At 54.0% G+C, this 17,257-nt stretch overlaps 1 protein-coding gene and 1 non-coding gene across 2 annotated transcripts in view; one reads left to right on the top strand and one right to left on the bottom strand.

The window, feature by feature from the left end:
- The first annotated feature begins 1,528 nt into the window (after window positions 1-1,528).
- LOC116269852 lies at window positions 1,529-1,630 on the top strand. Its single transcript, XR_004177670.1, has one exon. It is a non-coding gene; the product is annotated as a U6 spliceosomal RNA (small nuclear RNA).
- Window positions 1,631-6,222: 4,592 nt separating this feature from the next.
- Window positions 6,223-17,257, bottom strand: part of NECTIN1 (nectin cell adhesion molecule 1) — a 68,456-nt gene continuing 57,421 nt past the window's right edge. The window contains exon 6 of the mRNA XM_003910837.5: window positions 6,223-10,571. Coding sequence (XP_003910886.1) covers window positions 10,024-10,571 — 548 coding nt within the window. The 3' untranslated portion in view covers window positions 6,223-10,023. The remainder of the gene's footprint in view (window positions 10,572-17,257) is intronic.

The following is a 17,257-nucleotide window of genomic DNA, read 5'->3' as shown; positions in this document are numbered from 1 at the left end:
TGGTCTCAAACTCCTGACCTTGTGATCTGCCCACCTTGGCCTAGCAAAGTGCTGGGATTACAGGTGTGAGCCACTGCGCCCAGCCCAGGGACTTTTTAAAAAAATATACTTAATTTTTTTTTTTTAATTTTATTTTTGAGATTAAGTTTCACTCTTGTTGCCAAGGCTGGAGTGCAATGGTGCAACCTCGATCCACTGCAACCTCTGCCTCCCAGGATCAAGTGATTCTCCTGCCTCAGCTTCCTGAGTAACTGGGATTACAGGCACCCACCACCACACTCAGCTAATTTTTTGTATTTTTAGTAGAGATGGGGTTTCACCATGTTGGCCAGGCTGGTCTAGAACTCCTGACTGCAGGTGATCCACCCACCTCGGCCTCCCAAAGTGCTGGGATTACAGGCGTGAGCCACCATGCCTGGGTAACAGACTTTTTTTTTTAAAGAGCAATTTTAGGCTCACAGTAAGATTGAGTAGAAGGTACAGACAGTCTATGGGAAATAGACTCCCTAACTCCACATAGGTATGGCCTCTCCCACTATCAAAAATCCCACACTAAAAATAAAAGAAAAAACATTTTACACCAGAGGGGTCCATTTGTGGTAGTCAGTGAACACACACGGACACACTGTGACGGGTCCGTAGGTAACTGGGGTTGTTTGATGTTGGTGTGAGGGCTTGCTCTGAGCTGGCCATTGTGACAATGCTTTCCCACAGCTACTGATCAGTGGAGTCAAGACTTGAACCCAGGTTTGCCTGACTCTGAAGCCCAGGCTCCTAACAGCTGTGTTGCTAAGTGGCCTGATGATGATAGCATAGGTTTAAATATCTGAAAAAGTGGTTTGGTGAGGAGTAGCCATCTTCCGGTATTTGAAGGACTATCCCAAGAAGGCTAGATGGAGTTATTCTGTGTAGCTTCCCAGGGAAATATCTAGATGACTAACAGGTGAAGCTTAGGGGAGGGAAATTTTGTCCGCATAGAAGGGTAGCCCTGTGGCATCAGGGCTTACTTTGAGAGGCAATGACTTGCCCAGCACCAGAGGCTGGGCACATTTGGAGGGAAACCCCTGTCTTGGGGAAGGTTGGGCTTCACCACCTGAAAGGTCTCTTTTATTTTGATTTATTTATTTTAAGCACAAGATCTCACTCTGTCGCTTATCCTGGGGTGCAATGGTACAATTAGAGCTCACTGCAGCCTCCAACTTCTGGGCTCAAGCGATCATCCCACCTCAGCCTCCTAAGCAGCTGGGACCACAGGTGTGCGCCACACCTGGCTAATTTTTAAATTCTTTGTAGAGATGCAAGTCTTGCTGTGTCACTCAGGCTAGTTTCAAACTCCCGGCCTTAAGCGATCCTCCCACCTCAGGTCCCCAAAGGGTTGGGATTACAGGTAGGAGCCACCATGCCCAGCTAAAAGGCCTCTTTTGACTCTCATTTTGATCAGTTCAATTTGGTTCAGCCTCTGTTGAGCACCCACTCTGTGCTCGCTCTGGGCTGGGTACTGGGGATGAGTAAGCCATGATCCCAATGCTTGCTTTGGCAGCACATGTATTAAAATTGGAACGATACAGAGACAATTAGCATGGCCTTGTGCAAAGATGACATGCAAATTTGTGAAGCATCACATTAAAAAAGAAAAAGACAAGATTCCAGCCCTCAAGGGGCTGCCAGCCTATGTTGGAAGGCAGCTTGTGCCATTCTGTTACTTGCTGTCCCTTTTTGCCCTGGAAGCCATAGGGGCTCTCAGGGATGAGGGTCCCAGGAGTGTTGCAAAATGAAAAGGAGCTGGCTACTGAGGGGATGGTGGGCATGAGCAGGATATCAGGCTGGGGAACCCTGGCCAGCTGGTCTCTGGTTCAGTCATCCCCAAGGAGGTCTTTACTCACTGTGGAATAGAAGAGGCCTTTGTTAGGGACCTTCGGGCCCGTCCTCAGGCAGAGAGCGGAGGACTCTTAAGAGCACAGGCCCTGCCACCCTCCCCTTCCGCCTCTCTCAGAGGGTCCTCCCTCATCTGCCTAAAAGGGATATAGGGGAACCGTCACCTTCCTTCATGAAGCACATTCACTTCTCCTAGGTTGACAGCATCATGGAGCAAGGAGCTCCATTCAGAGAGGGCCTATGGGACCTCCTGCCTGGGCTCTTTCATAATCCCTCTTCCCCTTCTGGAAGATGCCCAGGGACCAAGCGCCCATAGGTGATCTAAATCCCAAAAACCTGCTTCATGAGGATTATGGGTGTGGCTCCACCCTGCCCCCTACTTGCCTCAGGTGGTGACCTCCATTACAGTCATCTGGGATCCCAAGTCTCACAGGTGACGATAATGATGAACATGAAAGTGATGGATGACAACTAATGATGACAACAGTAAATAGCATTATTCAGCACTCAAACCCTATGTGTGCTAATTCACGGAATCACCCAACTCCCCACCCCTTCAGTCCCATTTTCCTATCTCAAGACCCACCTCTTCCTCAGGACTGACACCTGGGGCGGCCTCTGCCTCCATGCTGGCTATCCATTCGAATCTCCTGGGTAGCTTATTAAAAATATGCCTGTTAGGGCTGGGCGCAGTGGATCACGCCTGTAATCCCAGCACTTTGGGAGGCCGAAGCGGGTGGATCACAAGGTCAGGAGATGGAGACCATCCTGGCCAACATGGTGAAACCCTGTCTCTACTAAAAATACAAAAATTAGCTGGGTGTGGTGGCGCATGCTTGTAGTCCCAGCTACTGGGGAGTCTGAGGCAGGAGAATCGCTTGAACCAGGGAGTCGGAGGTTGCAGTGAGATGAGATCCCACCACTGCACTCCAGCCTGGTGATAGAGCAAGACTCTGTCTAAAAAAAAAAAAAAGCCTGTTACCAGGCACAGTGGCTCACACCTATAATCCCAGCACTTTGGGAGGATTGCTTGAGGCCAGGAGTTTGAGACTAGCCTGGGTAACATAGGGAGACCCCTGTCTCTACATAATAACAATAATTATAATAATAAAAATAAGACTAGCTGGGCATGGTGGCAAGTGCCTGTAGCCTACTTGGGAGGCTGAGGCAAGAGGATTGCTTGAGCCCAGGAGGTTGAGGCTGCAGTGAGCCGTAATTGTGCCACTGTACTCCAGCCTGGGTGACAAACCAAGACCCCATTTCAAAAAAAAAAAAAAAAAAAAGTCTGTCTAGGCCCCAATCCCAATCCCAGAGGCTCTGACCCTATTGGCGTGGGGCGAGGCCTGATTTTTAAAAATCCCCAGATGATTCTGGAGTGTAGCCTGAGTCAAGTTCTCTGCGCTCAATGGGGCCTGTGATGTATGTTGATGATTGATGCCCTACAGCTGGTTCTCAAGCCAGGCAGCCAGCCCTGTGCTTTTCTCCATGGAGCTCAAGATGAGCTTGGATGCCAAGTTGCCAGAAGGGCCAGATTAGATGAGGCCCCAGCTCCTGGAGTGTCTGTGTGTGCTATGTGTGTGCTGTGGGAGGCATGGTTGGGAGAGAGGAGGCTGGGGTGAGAACATTGCCTGCAGCGCCTCATCTGGGAGTTGTTCTGGGGATGCGGAGTGGAAACGCAGTCCCCCATAGAGAGAGACTTGGTCTGGCTCTGCCATCAAGCCTGTAAACCAGGGGAGAAAATAGGATCTGGGGTCCAAGAAGCCAACATCTGGGTAGAACCCAAGGACTGCTCTGCATAGTGCTGCTCTGCATGGTGTCTGGAGGATGTGGGGGCAGAGCCTCCAGCTGTGGGCACTGGTACAGAGTGCCGGTTTCAGAAGCAGGTGTAGCTGGAGCTCCCCTAGAGCGTTCAGAGGGCTTTCCTCCTCCAACTTTCTCACCCAATCCATGTCCTTCTCATTCTTCAAACCATGTCAGATAGAACCTTTTCCAGGAAGTCTTCCCTGATGAGCCCATCTGACTCTGACAGCTCCACTTAACACCAATAGGGATCCTGCAAACTCAGTTTATATCCCACTGGGGGTTCTTGCTGCTTTGTGAGGGAACAGAAGCTTGTACTAGATCTAGCATCCTCCCAGGAGTCAGGCTGGTGCCATCCTTTCCCCTGGGTTCCTCCCCTCCTGCTGCTCTTGGGATGTGGCTGTGCCCTTGAGCATGTTTGGCGCACACTTGGGCCAAATCATAGTTTCCTCTCTAGATTTTAGTTCTCCATGTGCAGAATGAGTGTGTTGGAGTAGATGATCTCTTTTAGAACAACTAATGTAAGATGGTAAATTCTCAAGGCTGCCGGAAATACTCTTAACAGATCTCTGTCTGGAGAACTCCTACACATCCTTCAAGGTCCAGGTGAAATGTCACTCCAGACCCTCCCAAACACAATGACCCACTCCTGTCCTGTGCTACCCCAGCACTTTACACACAAGTCTGCGACAGCCTGTGGCAAGGATGGCACTGGCCATTTTGGAATCGGGGATACCCAGGGTTCTGAATTCTTTAGAGCCGGGATGCTGGGTGTGGCTGTCACAGGATTGCAGTCCCAGAGTGGCCAAAAACGTGTTGTAAATGAATAAATGAATTCCTGAATTCATCAAGTTTATCTCCTTAACCGTCTGCAACCAGGAGTGGGTAGGATAGGGGAATGGAGAGAAAGGCCTCTATGGTCTCCAGAGAGGAGCTTAGTCCTGGGCCCACCAGCCAAGATAGGGATATGGTGGACACATCCCAGGGGGACCTTAGACACTCAGACAGGTGCTGCTTCCGGGCCTTTGGTCCTCTGCTCTGCTGAGGGTGGTGTTGGAGGGATGGAGGCAAAGGTTGTGGTTTGGGCAGAAGGAGCCACAGCCTAGCAGAAAGTTCTTCCAAGGCCCAACTGGACTAGAAGACTAAGAGTATGGCCCTGGACTCCCAGTATCCTTTGGGCTGGGATGTCTGTAAGGGGACATCCTGGCACCGAGGCCTGGGGAAGGGACTGAGTCTGGCTTCTCCAGCCCAAAGCTCTGTCCAGAGGGGTTGTGCCTGAGACTAATCGACTTGCCCTCCTTCCGCTGCTGGAGAGTCTTGGCTAATTTGCCAGAACACTCTAGTTAAATGCCAATTAGGACGTTCTGTCCACTGCTGTCTTCCAATATATTAATAATGTAATTAAGCATTTATTGCCTGCACAAATTAAAAATTAACTTAAACGGACAGCCTGGAAAACTGAGGAAGTGACCGCTTAAACAACCAATTTGCATCTCATTCGAATATCAACATCTAAACACAGCCCCTTCTAGGATGCTGGGTTTGGCCTTCCAGAGGAGGCTCAGCCAGCTGCCAACAGCTGCTGGCTTCTCCTTCTGCACGCCTACTTCTGCCTGTCCAGCCCCAGTCCTGGGTGTGGAGGATGTGACCTTGCCCACAACGGGCAGGAGGGTTTTCTGCTAAGCAGCCATCTTGGCTCTATCATTCCTACCCCCTCCCTTTCCCAGGAGTCGTTGGTATGGATTTCAGTGAAAGGAGATGCTACTGGGTGCGGGGGGTGACGGAGGGATGGCTGGGAGGGGGCAGTCTCTGAAGCCCCTGCCACTTCCACCCCCAGGATCAATTTGTCCTGCATTCCAGCCCAGGAGATGGGAAGCAGATGGTGCTGGTGGGGAGAGTGGGGAGGTAACCAAGGAGCAAGAAGACCTTCTCTCCAAACAACCAGCCCCCTGGAGAGAAATGGGGGACACAGGAGGGTTGGGTCACAGGGAGAGCTTGCAGGGGCTGGGGCTGGGCAGTATCTTCGAAATAGAAGATGAAAGGATAAAGCTCTCAGCTCTTCTCCATCCACAGGGAGCTAACACAGCAGGTGTGACACTGCTGGTTTTCGTCTCCAATCGGCCACAGGAGGGGACATGGCAGGAACAGGACAGCAGGAGTGGGTGACAGGGGAACTGGAGTCTGGGGCAGGAGGCACCCATACCCCCAGGAAGGCGCCAGCCGGTGCAGGGCTCTCCCTCTCTGCTGTGTGCACCCCCAGCCCTCTTAGGCCTTACTTTCTTAAAGGCCTTCCTCTGTCTGTGGACGCCCACCCCTCCGTCTACGATGCTGCCGTCAAAGTCCACAGTCTTCTCGCTTGCATGGAAGATGGTTCTGGGGCAGCCTGTGAGCAGTCTCCCTCAGGGCCCCTGCTCCTCTGGAACCCTGGAACCTGGGCACGGGGTGGGGGTCCCTTCCCCTCACCATCCGTCTGCACCACCCCGTCCAGCTCCACCCCTTCCCCGTCCCCACTGCCATGGAACAGGGCAGTGATGGGATGCAAACCAGTTTGTTTTAAACACTTTATTTATAAAAAAGTACATTTTTTTTCCTCAATACATTTTCAACCCATCATTTTTTTTAATACAAGTAAAAGGGGGTGATGCAAACACCCCCAGGTCAGAACCAGGAGGATCTGCTGGGCTGTCCCCGGACCAAAGGCGGAAAGGGCGACAAGACGCCGAAGCGAAGCAAGGTAGCGCATCACGCTTGGAGGGGAGGGTGGCAGCTTCTCCTGGATTCTTTTCATTTATACAAAAAAGGAAAACCAATTTTTTTCGACCAAGAATCCCATTCCTCACAGCAGGGGTCAGAAGAGCAGCAGCACCAAGTGGGACAGGGGCTCCTCCTGGCCTTGCAAGCTGGGCAGTGTTGGCAGCGGTGGCAGCAGCAGAGGCCTGGGCACCCTTACCACCTGGGCCGCAGCAGAGGGGCCTGCCTCCTGGCATCCCCGGCACTAGGTGGTGTGTGAAGCCTCCCTGTGGGTGTGGGGACCTGGGGTGCCCCCATCTGCCCCTCACTAGGAGAGGGTTTCTGTTGGCAGTCAGGCTTTGGCGGTCTCTGTCTGGACCCGAGGCCTGGGAGCACTCCCCTCCTCCCAGAGGAGGGGACACCCGTGTCTGCTTGGCTCAGCAGAGCTGCCTACACCCACCTAACACAATTCCCAATTTCTCTGCTCTGACGAAGGCAGTAAAGTTATTGCACCAGTGACTTGGGCACGTGGGGGTTGGCTGGCAGAGGGGGCACATGCCCAGGAAACAGGGCCCCTATGAGGCTCTCTTATAGCCCGGGCACTGGGAAATCTTTTTTTCTCCTTAAGGGCTTTCAGCAGGATCAGACCATTCCCTCTGCCACATCTGTGCTGAGTGGCCATCTGGCTATGCACGCATGCGTGTGTATGTGTGTGTACACACACCTGTGCGTGGGTATGTTGGAGGTGTGAGTGTGTCCTCTGTGGGCACATGTGCTAGGTCCGAGGTGGTCGCACTTGCAGGCCTGTGTTCACCTACTCTATGCTGCTGCTTTTCAGACCCTTCTGATAAAAGGGGACTTGGATGGTTGTTACACATTAGAACAATATCAAAATCTGTAAGGAAACAGGGGCGTGGGTGTGGGGCGGGGGCAAGGACAGGGAGGGCAACAAGAGGCAGGATGACAACTGGGGAGGCCTTGGCACAATTAATACCAAGTTATTTCATTTCCAGCAAAGCAGAAGCTCAGCTCATGCTGTGGGCATGAAGGAGAAGCCAAACGTCCTCATCTCTCTGCTGGGGTAGACCTCCCTTTTGCCAGCTGACTGTGTCTGTGGGTCCAGCAGCAGTGCCCACCTTCCCACAAACTTGGTGCACAGAAAACCTCACATCCCTAGGCCCAAGTGCTGACCCCTGCCTCATGCCCACGCTCAGCCCAGGCTGGCAGCTGCTCGGTGGGTATGCTGAGGCTGGGCCCCTGGCAAGTCAGGAGCCTCCTACGTGGCCCATGCTACATGGACCCCAAAATTTGTGCTTTGCTTGTAGGGAGGGTGTGGAGGTGTCTTAAGGGGGAACTCAGTGCTTTGGCTGGGCTTGGGGCCTTCAAAGTCCATCACAGAATGGGGAATAGGGTGTGGCAGTGCAGGATAAAGGAGATGCAGGAGGAGACAGGGACAGGAAATGCCTCTATCAGGCAGGCCCCTGGGATTGCCTCTTGCCTGGGGGAAAAGGGGACCAAGCAGAGGGGCCAGAGTGGTGTAAGGTGGGATGGGGCAGTGATGTAATGTGGAAAAGGTCCCCTGCCCTGGGGGACACTAATACTGCAGGGAGAAGCAGCCCAGCTCCTCCACCTCCCTCTGCCCTGTGGCTGGAAAGACCCCATAATTTTCTCCCCTAACTTCGCCCCATCCAGTACCCCAAATGTGAAGAGGGGAGAGCCGCACCAGGGCTGGCATGGCTTCAGACTTCTGCTACGTGGCTACTGGGCAGCCTGGGCTGGGGCCAGGGCAGTGAGGGCCAGACAACGATGGCCCACCTGCTGGGCCCAGGGTTGCCAGGGCAGAAATGGAGCTGGCTGGGGGTTCAATAGCAGCACCAGGGAGGGGAGGGGAGGGACTGGGGGGCTCCCTTAGGAAGCCTATGGCAGGGTGGGTCAGTGCCCGTGGGGCACAGAGTGGTCTGCCTCCCTCCTCCCCAACACTTGCCATCCTGCAGAGCCCCTGACACCCTGGGGTGAGTTAACGTGGATCCCAGTGGGCAGGCATGAAGGGCCGCGAAGCCTGCCTCTCCATCCCAGGGTCCTTCCCATGGGCATGCCTGTCTAAAGTCTAGAGTGCCGGGGAATCTGGGAGCAGATGGAGGAACTGAGGCACTTCGAGCTGGGGGACTGAGAGAGGGCTGGGAGGGGTCTTCCTCCATTACATACATGGGAAGACCCAATCTGGGGTGGCTGATACGAACTCAATGTCCCATTCAAAAAGGGAATCTGCACTCAAAGGGAGGGCTTTTCCCAGGCCCTCCCCTCATCCCAGAATGGGGACCAGGGTATGGCTGCGCAGGAGGTGGCCTAGCGGCCCCACCCCCCTCACTTTCTGCCAGGCCCCAGGCTTTGACAATGGCCTTTGTGTGTGAGGCATCCTATGGACTCCTCAGTCCCTCAGACTTTTTGCAGAGCTTCTGCCATGTGGGCTTCCTTCTCCACTGCCCTCCGTGTGGACGTTGCTTCACTTCTGACTCCTGCAGGTGGTTCCCCCTGGGATCCCAGCCCTGACTAGCCAACAGAACCAAGTGTTGCTAGATAAGGGAGAAATCAGAGAAACCTCCATGCTGTAAGAAGCAGTTTGGGGTGGGCCTGAGATCCTAGGGTGGAGGCACTGAGGGCCCAGTCTCAGCCGTCTCTGGAAGCTTCTATAGGCTGCCCCCATTCTCAGCTTAAAGGGGGAACCAGGTGGAAATAGATGGGTGGGCCTTGGGCAGTGTCAGGATGGGGCAGGGCATGGGACCCCAGGGGAGAGCAGGCAGAGAGGAGCAGTGTGTGCGTGTGTGCGTGTGTGTGTGCATGTGTCAGCAGAGGCAGGAGCAAGTGTGGGCCAGAGCCCATCTGGAGCCCCTAATGGAGGGGGCACATTGGGGATAAAGACGGAACGCATCAGAGCTAGGCCAACTCCACTCTCTGTGGGCCAATGAGGAAAAAAAATGCAAAACCACCCTCAGCAGGAAAACACTGCCCAAGGCCCCGCTTCACAAACAAGACTCCCTGGGAACTGGGGAGAAGCCGCACCCCTCCCCCTACCTTTTGGGTACACCGGCTGTCCAGACCCAAGGTCCAAACTCCCGGATGCATCGGCTTTCACTGCTGGGTGTTGGGTTCCCTCTCCCCGGGAGGAGGAGCAGCATCTGGGGGTGTGGGGGGCTTTTCCCTCTTAGAGCCCCCTGAGCCCTCCACCCCCAGTGAAGAAACAAACAAATTCCAGTGTTGGGGGGCGGGGGAGGCTGGTTCCCCAAACCCTGGAGGGATGCCCAGGTACACAAGACGAGAACAGGGCTCCCTACACAGAGGGCAGGCGGGTGGGGCCCGTGGGTGGGGCCCGTAAAGGGAAGATACAGTAACACTAAAGCCACAGTCGAACACAACACCATGGGGAAGGGCGGAGGAGAGGGAGGAAATAAAACACAAAGCCAAGTCGTGGCTGCCCTGGGCTCCCCTGGCCCCCCAGGAGTTCGGGGCTGGTTTTGGGCAGCTGGGCAAGTCTCTGTTTAGCTCCTGGAGTGGGAGGTGGGGGGCGTGCGGGGAGGGCCTGGGGAGGAGCGGGCACAGACAGAGGCTCTGGAAGGGGGGCTACACGTACCACTCCTTCTTGGAAATGAAAGACCCGTCATTCTGAGAAACCATGTTCTCAGCCAAGTCCAGCTGCTCAGGGTCGTACTGGTAGCCCAGAGTCCGGTCCCCGTAGCCGTCCTGACGGGCCTCGGCCTCATCCACGGTGAAATAGGGCCGCTTGGCGTCCTCGTCATATTTGGGGTGGGGGCCGCCCACCTTGCGCTCGCCCCCTCCACCGCCCTCCTCCTCTTCCTCCTCCTCATAGCTGCTTCCACCCAGCGGGCCGGCCTTCTTCTCGTCGTCCGAGTCGTCGGGGTACTGCAGGTTCTGCGCCATCGGCGGGTGGTGCTGAGGGATGCCTGCCTTGCTGTAGCCGTTGCCATACACGTGCTTCTTGGTGCTGTAGTCACCCTTGAAGGTGTGCCGGCGCCGCCGCAGGGCGACCACGATCCCGCCGACCACAATCAACACCAGCAGGACGCTCCCCGCCACGCCCCCAATGATGGCCGTGGGCACCGGCCCGGCGCGCCGCCCATGTTCGGGAGGAGACGGGGTGTAGGGGAATTCTGGGTGAGGAAAAGAGATGGAGGGGACAGCATCAGCGTGTGCTCCTGGGGTGTCGAAGGGGTGGGAGGGAGGCGGGGGACAGGGAAAGGAGAGGCCAGGAAGGACAGGCTGTCTGCACCCCAGGTTTGAGCAGCTCCAGTTTGAGGCCCCGCAGCACCCCACCCTTCCTAGAGCCCTAACATGCCGCAGCGTTGGTAGCTGGAGTGAGACAGGCAAGAGGAGAGGCAGAAGGCAGTACCCACAGCACCAGGGCCTTCCATCCCCACTGTCCTTGGTGTGGTGCTGGCCCAGCTGAATCCCCATTCATGGTGCAGTGAGACACATGTGCCACTGCCAGCTTCAGCACACTGTCCACTCGATGCCATTCACTGCCACAACCCTGAGGAGGTATGCCATTCATTCTCATTGGATATCCGAGGAGCAGAGGCTTGCAGAGGTTAAATAACTTGCCTGAGGTCACCCAGCAATAATGCAACGTTGCTTTTCCTGCACATAGAACGTGTGCAAATGTCACCGATACCCCTCTGCCAGACACCTGGCAGTCACTGTGTCCCAACCCCATCGCCTTGGCTTCCAAGACCCAGAACCAGGAGCCACCTAGGTGTTCTGCACCTGATTTTGTCTGCCTGCAGGGCACAGGGAAAACAGGTTCCCAGGCACTGGCTCAGGAGATGCCCCGTGAGTGCCAATCAGCTGCCAAGGTGCCAGAAACCAGGGCTGTGGTTCTTGGCTGTGGTCTGGGCCTGCAGGGCAAGGTGGGGGCCTGGTAGTGCTGCCAGCCTGGGTTATAAGTGTAAGACACCAGTATGGCAGGGCACGAGCACAGCGCAAGGACGGCAGAAATGGGGGTGAAAGCACGTGCGTGTGTGCGTGTGTGGCAATGTCGAGTACACGCAAGTGGGCACATGCACAGGCACACACCCTTGCCATCATAGCAAGCCTGTCACTCAGGGAGCACATGCCGGGAGGGCCCGCACGCCTGTGCTGACATGATGAAGGTGAATGGGCAAATCTGTATGCTCAGTGGACACAGCCGAAACAAGGAGGCAGGAAAGGTGAAAAGAAGAGAAAGGAAGCAGGTGGGACGGGAGAGAAGGCTGGATGGGTGGCTTTCTGTGCCAGTGGGGCCGGGCCACAGTACTGTTATTTGGGCAACGCTGCCCTTTCCCTTGCCTTACAGGGCCTGGGAAGGTGGTTGAAACCAGGGCCATGCCACAGGCCAAAGAGGCCCTGAGGTGAGGCTAAGGGAAACGGTTCCTGGCACCACCACAGGGTGGCACCGGAGACCATAGCTGGCCTCAGTCAGAGGCACTAGGCTGCGGGTCTAGGGCAAGCCCAGAAGGCTGACCTCAGCCGCTCAGGCCCTCCTCGCTCCAGGCCCACGTAAAGGGCCAGTTTGCCGGTATACTGCTGCCTGCTCACTCTCTGATTCAGTATCTCTCACTCTATGGGAATCATGCTCCTCCCGGGGCATGTGTGGGGTGCTGTCCCACTCGGCAGGCTGCAGCAGGGTGGAGATTCTAGGAAAGAGGAAAGGCCTTCCAGGAATTTGGGCTGGAAGGGCTGACGAAAACACAGGGCCCAAGGAAGGGAGGCCACTCACTCATCCAAGGTCACGCGGCTGAGCTGGGACCGCCCAGGGGCTCCTGTACATGTGAGCGCTGGCAAAGGAACACCGCCATGGAGGACCCCACTCCCCACCTGCCACCACCATCCTTGGTGCAGGTAAGCCAGCAGCTACCCAGTACATATTAATGGGATCTTTGTCCTGACCGCCTGTCTCTGCAGCAGCCTCCCTGGAACCTCAAGCGTCTCCCTGCTCACCAGGTCCCATCTGTTTACCGCTCTCAAAAGGGTCCCACAACTGCTCCCCACGAGGTGGGAGCAGCCTCCACCAGGGGTACCCCAGAGGCAGCTGGGAAGAACCTAGCCTCCTCCGTACTCAGCCTGCCTGCCCCTCCTCAGTTCTCACTCAGATCTGAATGATCTCTCCTGTCTACACCTGTCTTCCTCTCTTCAACCATCCCTCTAATCAGCAAACATATTGAGCATCTATCCTGCTAGTCATGGGAGACGAGAAACTCACAGCCTTGCCGGGGAAGCAAAGGACACTCAGAGACAGCACGTGCAGATGTTAAGGGAAGTGGCAGGGAAGTGCAGGGTGCAGGGGAACGAGGTGGCGTGTCTTGGCATTAGAGAAGGCTTCTTGGAGGAGGCCGGACTTGGAGAGGCCAGGAGGCTAAGGAAGCATCCAGATGGAGGGAGCTGCCATTTTTCTGAAACATGTCCCTTTCCTTCCAATACAAGATTCCGTGGTCCTCGGCTTTCCTCTCTGAGTGCTATCTCCGGCTGTGTTGCTCCTTCTCTCTGCTCCAGCTGTCTCGCTGGATGCTTTGTCCTGGGACCCTCAGCCCTGACTCTCTGCTTTCTTTCCTAGTGACAGACTAGTATCAGCTTCTGGAGTCACCCTTATCCTGCTGGCTCTCCAAATTATTTAGGGTACATAGTTCTCGCCCAATTCTGGGACTGTATCTCCATAGCATCTCCCAAACTGTGGCCCATGGAACCTCAAACCATTGGCTCAAAGGGTCAGCAAAAATACAGGGGTCGAAATGTTGGCTTAGACAAAGCATCAGAGCCTGTTACCTTCTCATGCACACTGTGAACTATTAGAGGGACACGTCAAATGCCATGTTTCCCAACATACTGGAGCATGAACCCCATACCTCCTGCCTCCAAGACAGTCTCACATCACTGACATCTGGGCAGACACATTAGAAAACTGACCTCTAGCACATTCTCGTTTGCAATTCTCAGCACCACTTCAAAACCCATCTGTACCAACCCGGTTTGCCGTCTTCCTTCCAAACCCTCTCCATTCGACACAACTCCCCGTCTCCACTGCCACCACCATGCAACTTATGCCAGGTTTTACTGCCGTGGTCAATTCCTAAATCTCCCACTTTTGTTTTGCCTCTGCCTGCCTTGAGTCACCCCACCCACAGTCACCAGGTTAATCTTCACTGTGTAGACACAACCACTCCCTTTCTCAAAGATCAGCAATGGCTCCCCAGCTGCCTGTTGGGCTGTGCAGTCTGGCCTTCAAAGCTTCCATCATGGAACCTTACCTTGGGTTTGGTCAACTCACCTTCCTTGCTGTCCTTGTTATCCAAGTTGATTCCTTACTACAAGCCTTTATACATGCAGTCTGCCCCGCCAGGAATGCCTTTCCTCATCCTTGCTCCCTGCCTATTGCACTTCTCCAGCCCCTTCTTCAGAAGCCTTCTCTTCTCCAGTTTACCATGATCTTTTTCTCTTTCGAATTTGTATGTAGTAATGGTCTGCACCTCTCATTCTGGTTGCAACAATTGCTAAGGTCATTCCATTAATCACATACTGACATAGCATAGTAAAGCCTGTATAAATTGCAAATAAATGCAAATTAGAATTTACCATGCCTGCCTGTGGTCCTTCTGCCAGTTTTCAAATGGTTAAAGTTCTTCTCTTCTGCAGGAATGAGGACAGGGTTTGAGGAAGTGGCAGCCTCATGATCATTTGGGATTGACTCATTTCAGTGTGTTGCAGTAGTTTATAAGTTCACTATTGTTACTTTTGTGCTTTCTTCAACAGCAGAGACCCAATAAAAAATAAAGCTCTCCTACATTTTCCTCAACTAGTTTGAATTTTCTGGACCTCTCAAGTCACATCATTGCAGTATGGTAGAGTGTACGGTCTTATCTGTTTCACAAGAATGACTGGTATCCCAAGTAGTTTGTAAGTTATAATTGAAAATGCAGGCTGGGCACAGTGGCTCATGCCTGTAATTCCAGCACTTTGGGAGGCCTAGGTGGATGGATCACCTAAGGTCAGGAGTTCAAGACTAGCCTGACCAACATGGTGAAACCTCGTCTCTACAAAAATACAAAAATTAGCCGGGTGTAGTGATGGGTGCCTGTAATCCCAGCTACTTGGGAGGCTGAGGCAGGAGAATTGCTTGAGCCTGGGAGGTGGAGGTTGCAGTAAGCCCAGTTTGTGCCATTGCACTCCCGCCTGGGCAACAGTGCAAGACTCCATCTCAAAAAAAAAAAAAAAAATGCACCTTGCACCTGACCTCTTTTCACCATCTCTATCACTACCACCCTGATCCAAGATACCCTCATCTCTCATCTGGATTATTGACTGCAATGGCTGCCTAACTGCTTTCCTGATTCCACCCTTTCCCTCTGTGGACTGTTTTCCACACAGCAGCCAGACAAATCCTGTTAAAGCGTAAGTCACATCTGCTCAGAGCCCTCCCATGAGTCTCCCTAGAGCCTTAACATGCTCTGCGTGCCCTACGCCCCGCCCCACCTCTGAAGTCATCTGTTCCTGCTTTCCTGCAGGCTTGCCCCACTCCTGGCACACACTGCACAGGCTGCTCTGCCCCCGGGAAGCCACTTCCCCAGGGGCCCCAGGTTCTCTCCTTTACCTCCTTTGGGACCCAGCTCAAACAGCCCCTTCTCATCAAGACCTTCCCCAACTACCCTATTTAAAACTGCAGCTCATAAGCCCATTCCACCTGTGTGGTCCACAGCACTTGGGATCCCCTTATCCTGCTCTTTTTTTTTCCTCCTCAATTTCACCTTCAAAATTACTACTTTTTTTTTTTTTTTTTTTTTTTGAGACGGAGTCTCACTCTGTCGCCCAGGCTGGAGTGCAGTGGCGCCATCTTGGCTCACTGCAACCTCCGCCTCCCGGGTTCAAGCGATTCTCCTGCCTCAGCCTCCTGAGTAGCTGGGATGACAGGCACGTGCCACACACCTGGCTAATGTTTGTATTTTTAGTAGAGATGGGGTTTCACCATGTTGGCCAGGCTGCTCTCAAACTCCTGACCTCAGATGATCTACCCGCCTCAGCCTCCCAAAGTGCTGGGATTACAGGCGTGAGCCACCGCGCCCAGGCTACATATTTTTTAAAAATGTATTTTATCTATTGTCTTTCCTCCTATGCAAAAACATAAGCTCCATCAGGATAGGGACTTCTTGTCTGTTTTGCTCATGGATTTATACCAAGCACCTAGATTGCCTGTCACGTGGCCGGTGTTCAAGAAATATTTGTTGAACGACAGAATGAATTCTACAATGGCAAGATTATGTCTTAGAGATGAGCCTTGTTCTAGGTGGAGCAAGTATTCAGGAGAGACTCAGATAAACCTGCACAGGGCACACTAGGACCTTGTTTCTCTGGAGTGGGTGACAGGGGGAGTGGTGTGGTGGCTTGGGACCAGATTATACTAGGTTTTTTTCTCGTCCAGGACTTCTGCTTAATTTTGTTTCCTAAGTCCTTTTCTTCTTTTTTTTTTTTTTTTTTGAGACAGAGTCTCGTTCCATCGCCTGGGCTGGAGTGCAGTAGAGCGATCTCGGCTCACTTCAACCTCTGCCTCCCAGACTCAAGCAATTCTTGTGCCTCAGTCTCCTGAGTAGCTGGGACTACAGGAATGCACTGCCACACCCGGCTAATATTTTGTAGAGACGGGGCTTCACAATGTTGGCCAAGCTGGTCTCGAACTCCTGATCTCAAGTGATCTGCCCACCGCGGCCTCCCGAAGTGCTGGGATTACAGGTGTGAGCCACCGCACCTGGCCAACTTTTTTCCCCAAGTTCTAAGGAGGTTTACTCTTTCCTGGGGATCTTTTGGGATCAAATAGAACCCTAGTTATTTTGGCTACTTTAGGGCTGGGCCTGTGTAGCAGCAGCAGAATGGCTGGGATGACCTTCCAGCATCAAAGACTTTTGAGTGAGGATACTGAGCGAGGGAGAGAAGAGAAGCGTGGGGACCTAACTCATTTGCAAGCAGAAGGGGCTGTCTGGGGTGGAGTGGCGCGTCCTCCCCTCCCCCTCCACCTCTCCAGCTGTTACACTCAGCCAGTAGCTCCTGTCTCTGTGCCAGGAGCAGAGCTGCAAGGGCCGCAGCTGGGAGAAGAGAGAAGAGCCAGGCCGCGGGGTCATTTATGTTTGCTGGCAGGGGCCCAGCCAGCCTCCCTCACATCCTCTTACAAAGGGAGCAGCTTGTCCCTATTCCCGAAGGGTTGTAGCTTCTCTTCTGGGGTCCCTCGCTGGTCAGGACAGTGGGGAAGTGGGGGCTCTGCATGCCTTTGGGGTCCTGGTTCTCTGAGGTGGGTAGGCTGGTGCTGGGGGCTTTGGATAGATCTGAGGTACAGTGACGTGTTAGGGCTTACAGTCTGGATCTAGGATCTGGAGGTTTGAGGTCAAAGAGAATGTTTGAGTTTGCCTCCAAAACCAATGCCTGGTGCTTCCTCAGGCAGGAAATGCTCTGGCATCAGATTAGGCCCGGAAGCTGCAAGAACTACACTCCCAGCATGCAGTGCAGCCAGCCACAGGGAGAGTGGGGAGGCCTGGGGTCCACCTCTGGGAAGCCCTTTTGTCCATCTGCAGCTGCAGCAGCTGTGCCTCGTGTCAGACCATCAGGCAGAGCCTCAGCAAGCTGGGGGAGAACCGAATCCTCCCAGAGGCACGGATGCAGCTGCCTTCTCAGACCTCCCAACACACTGCCATTCGCCGGCTCAGAGAATGGCACGTTGCCACGGCACAGCCACAGGCTCCCACGTGCACACTCAGCATGCAGACGGAGCCTGCTCACACTGGTTCACATTTACACGCCCAGAGACACATGTCCATACCATGGC

Source organism: Papio anubis, chromosome 12, assembly GCF_008728515.1.
Source record: "Papio anubis isolate 15944 chromosome 12, Panubis1.0, whole genome shotgun sequence".
Lineage (NCBI taxonomy): Eukaryota > Metazoa > Chordata > Mammalia > Primates > Cercopithecidae > Papio > Papio anubis.
This window is presented reverse-complemented; position numbering and strand designations above follow the sequence as displayed.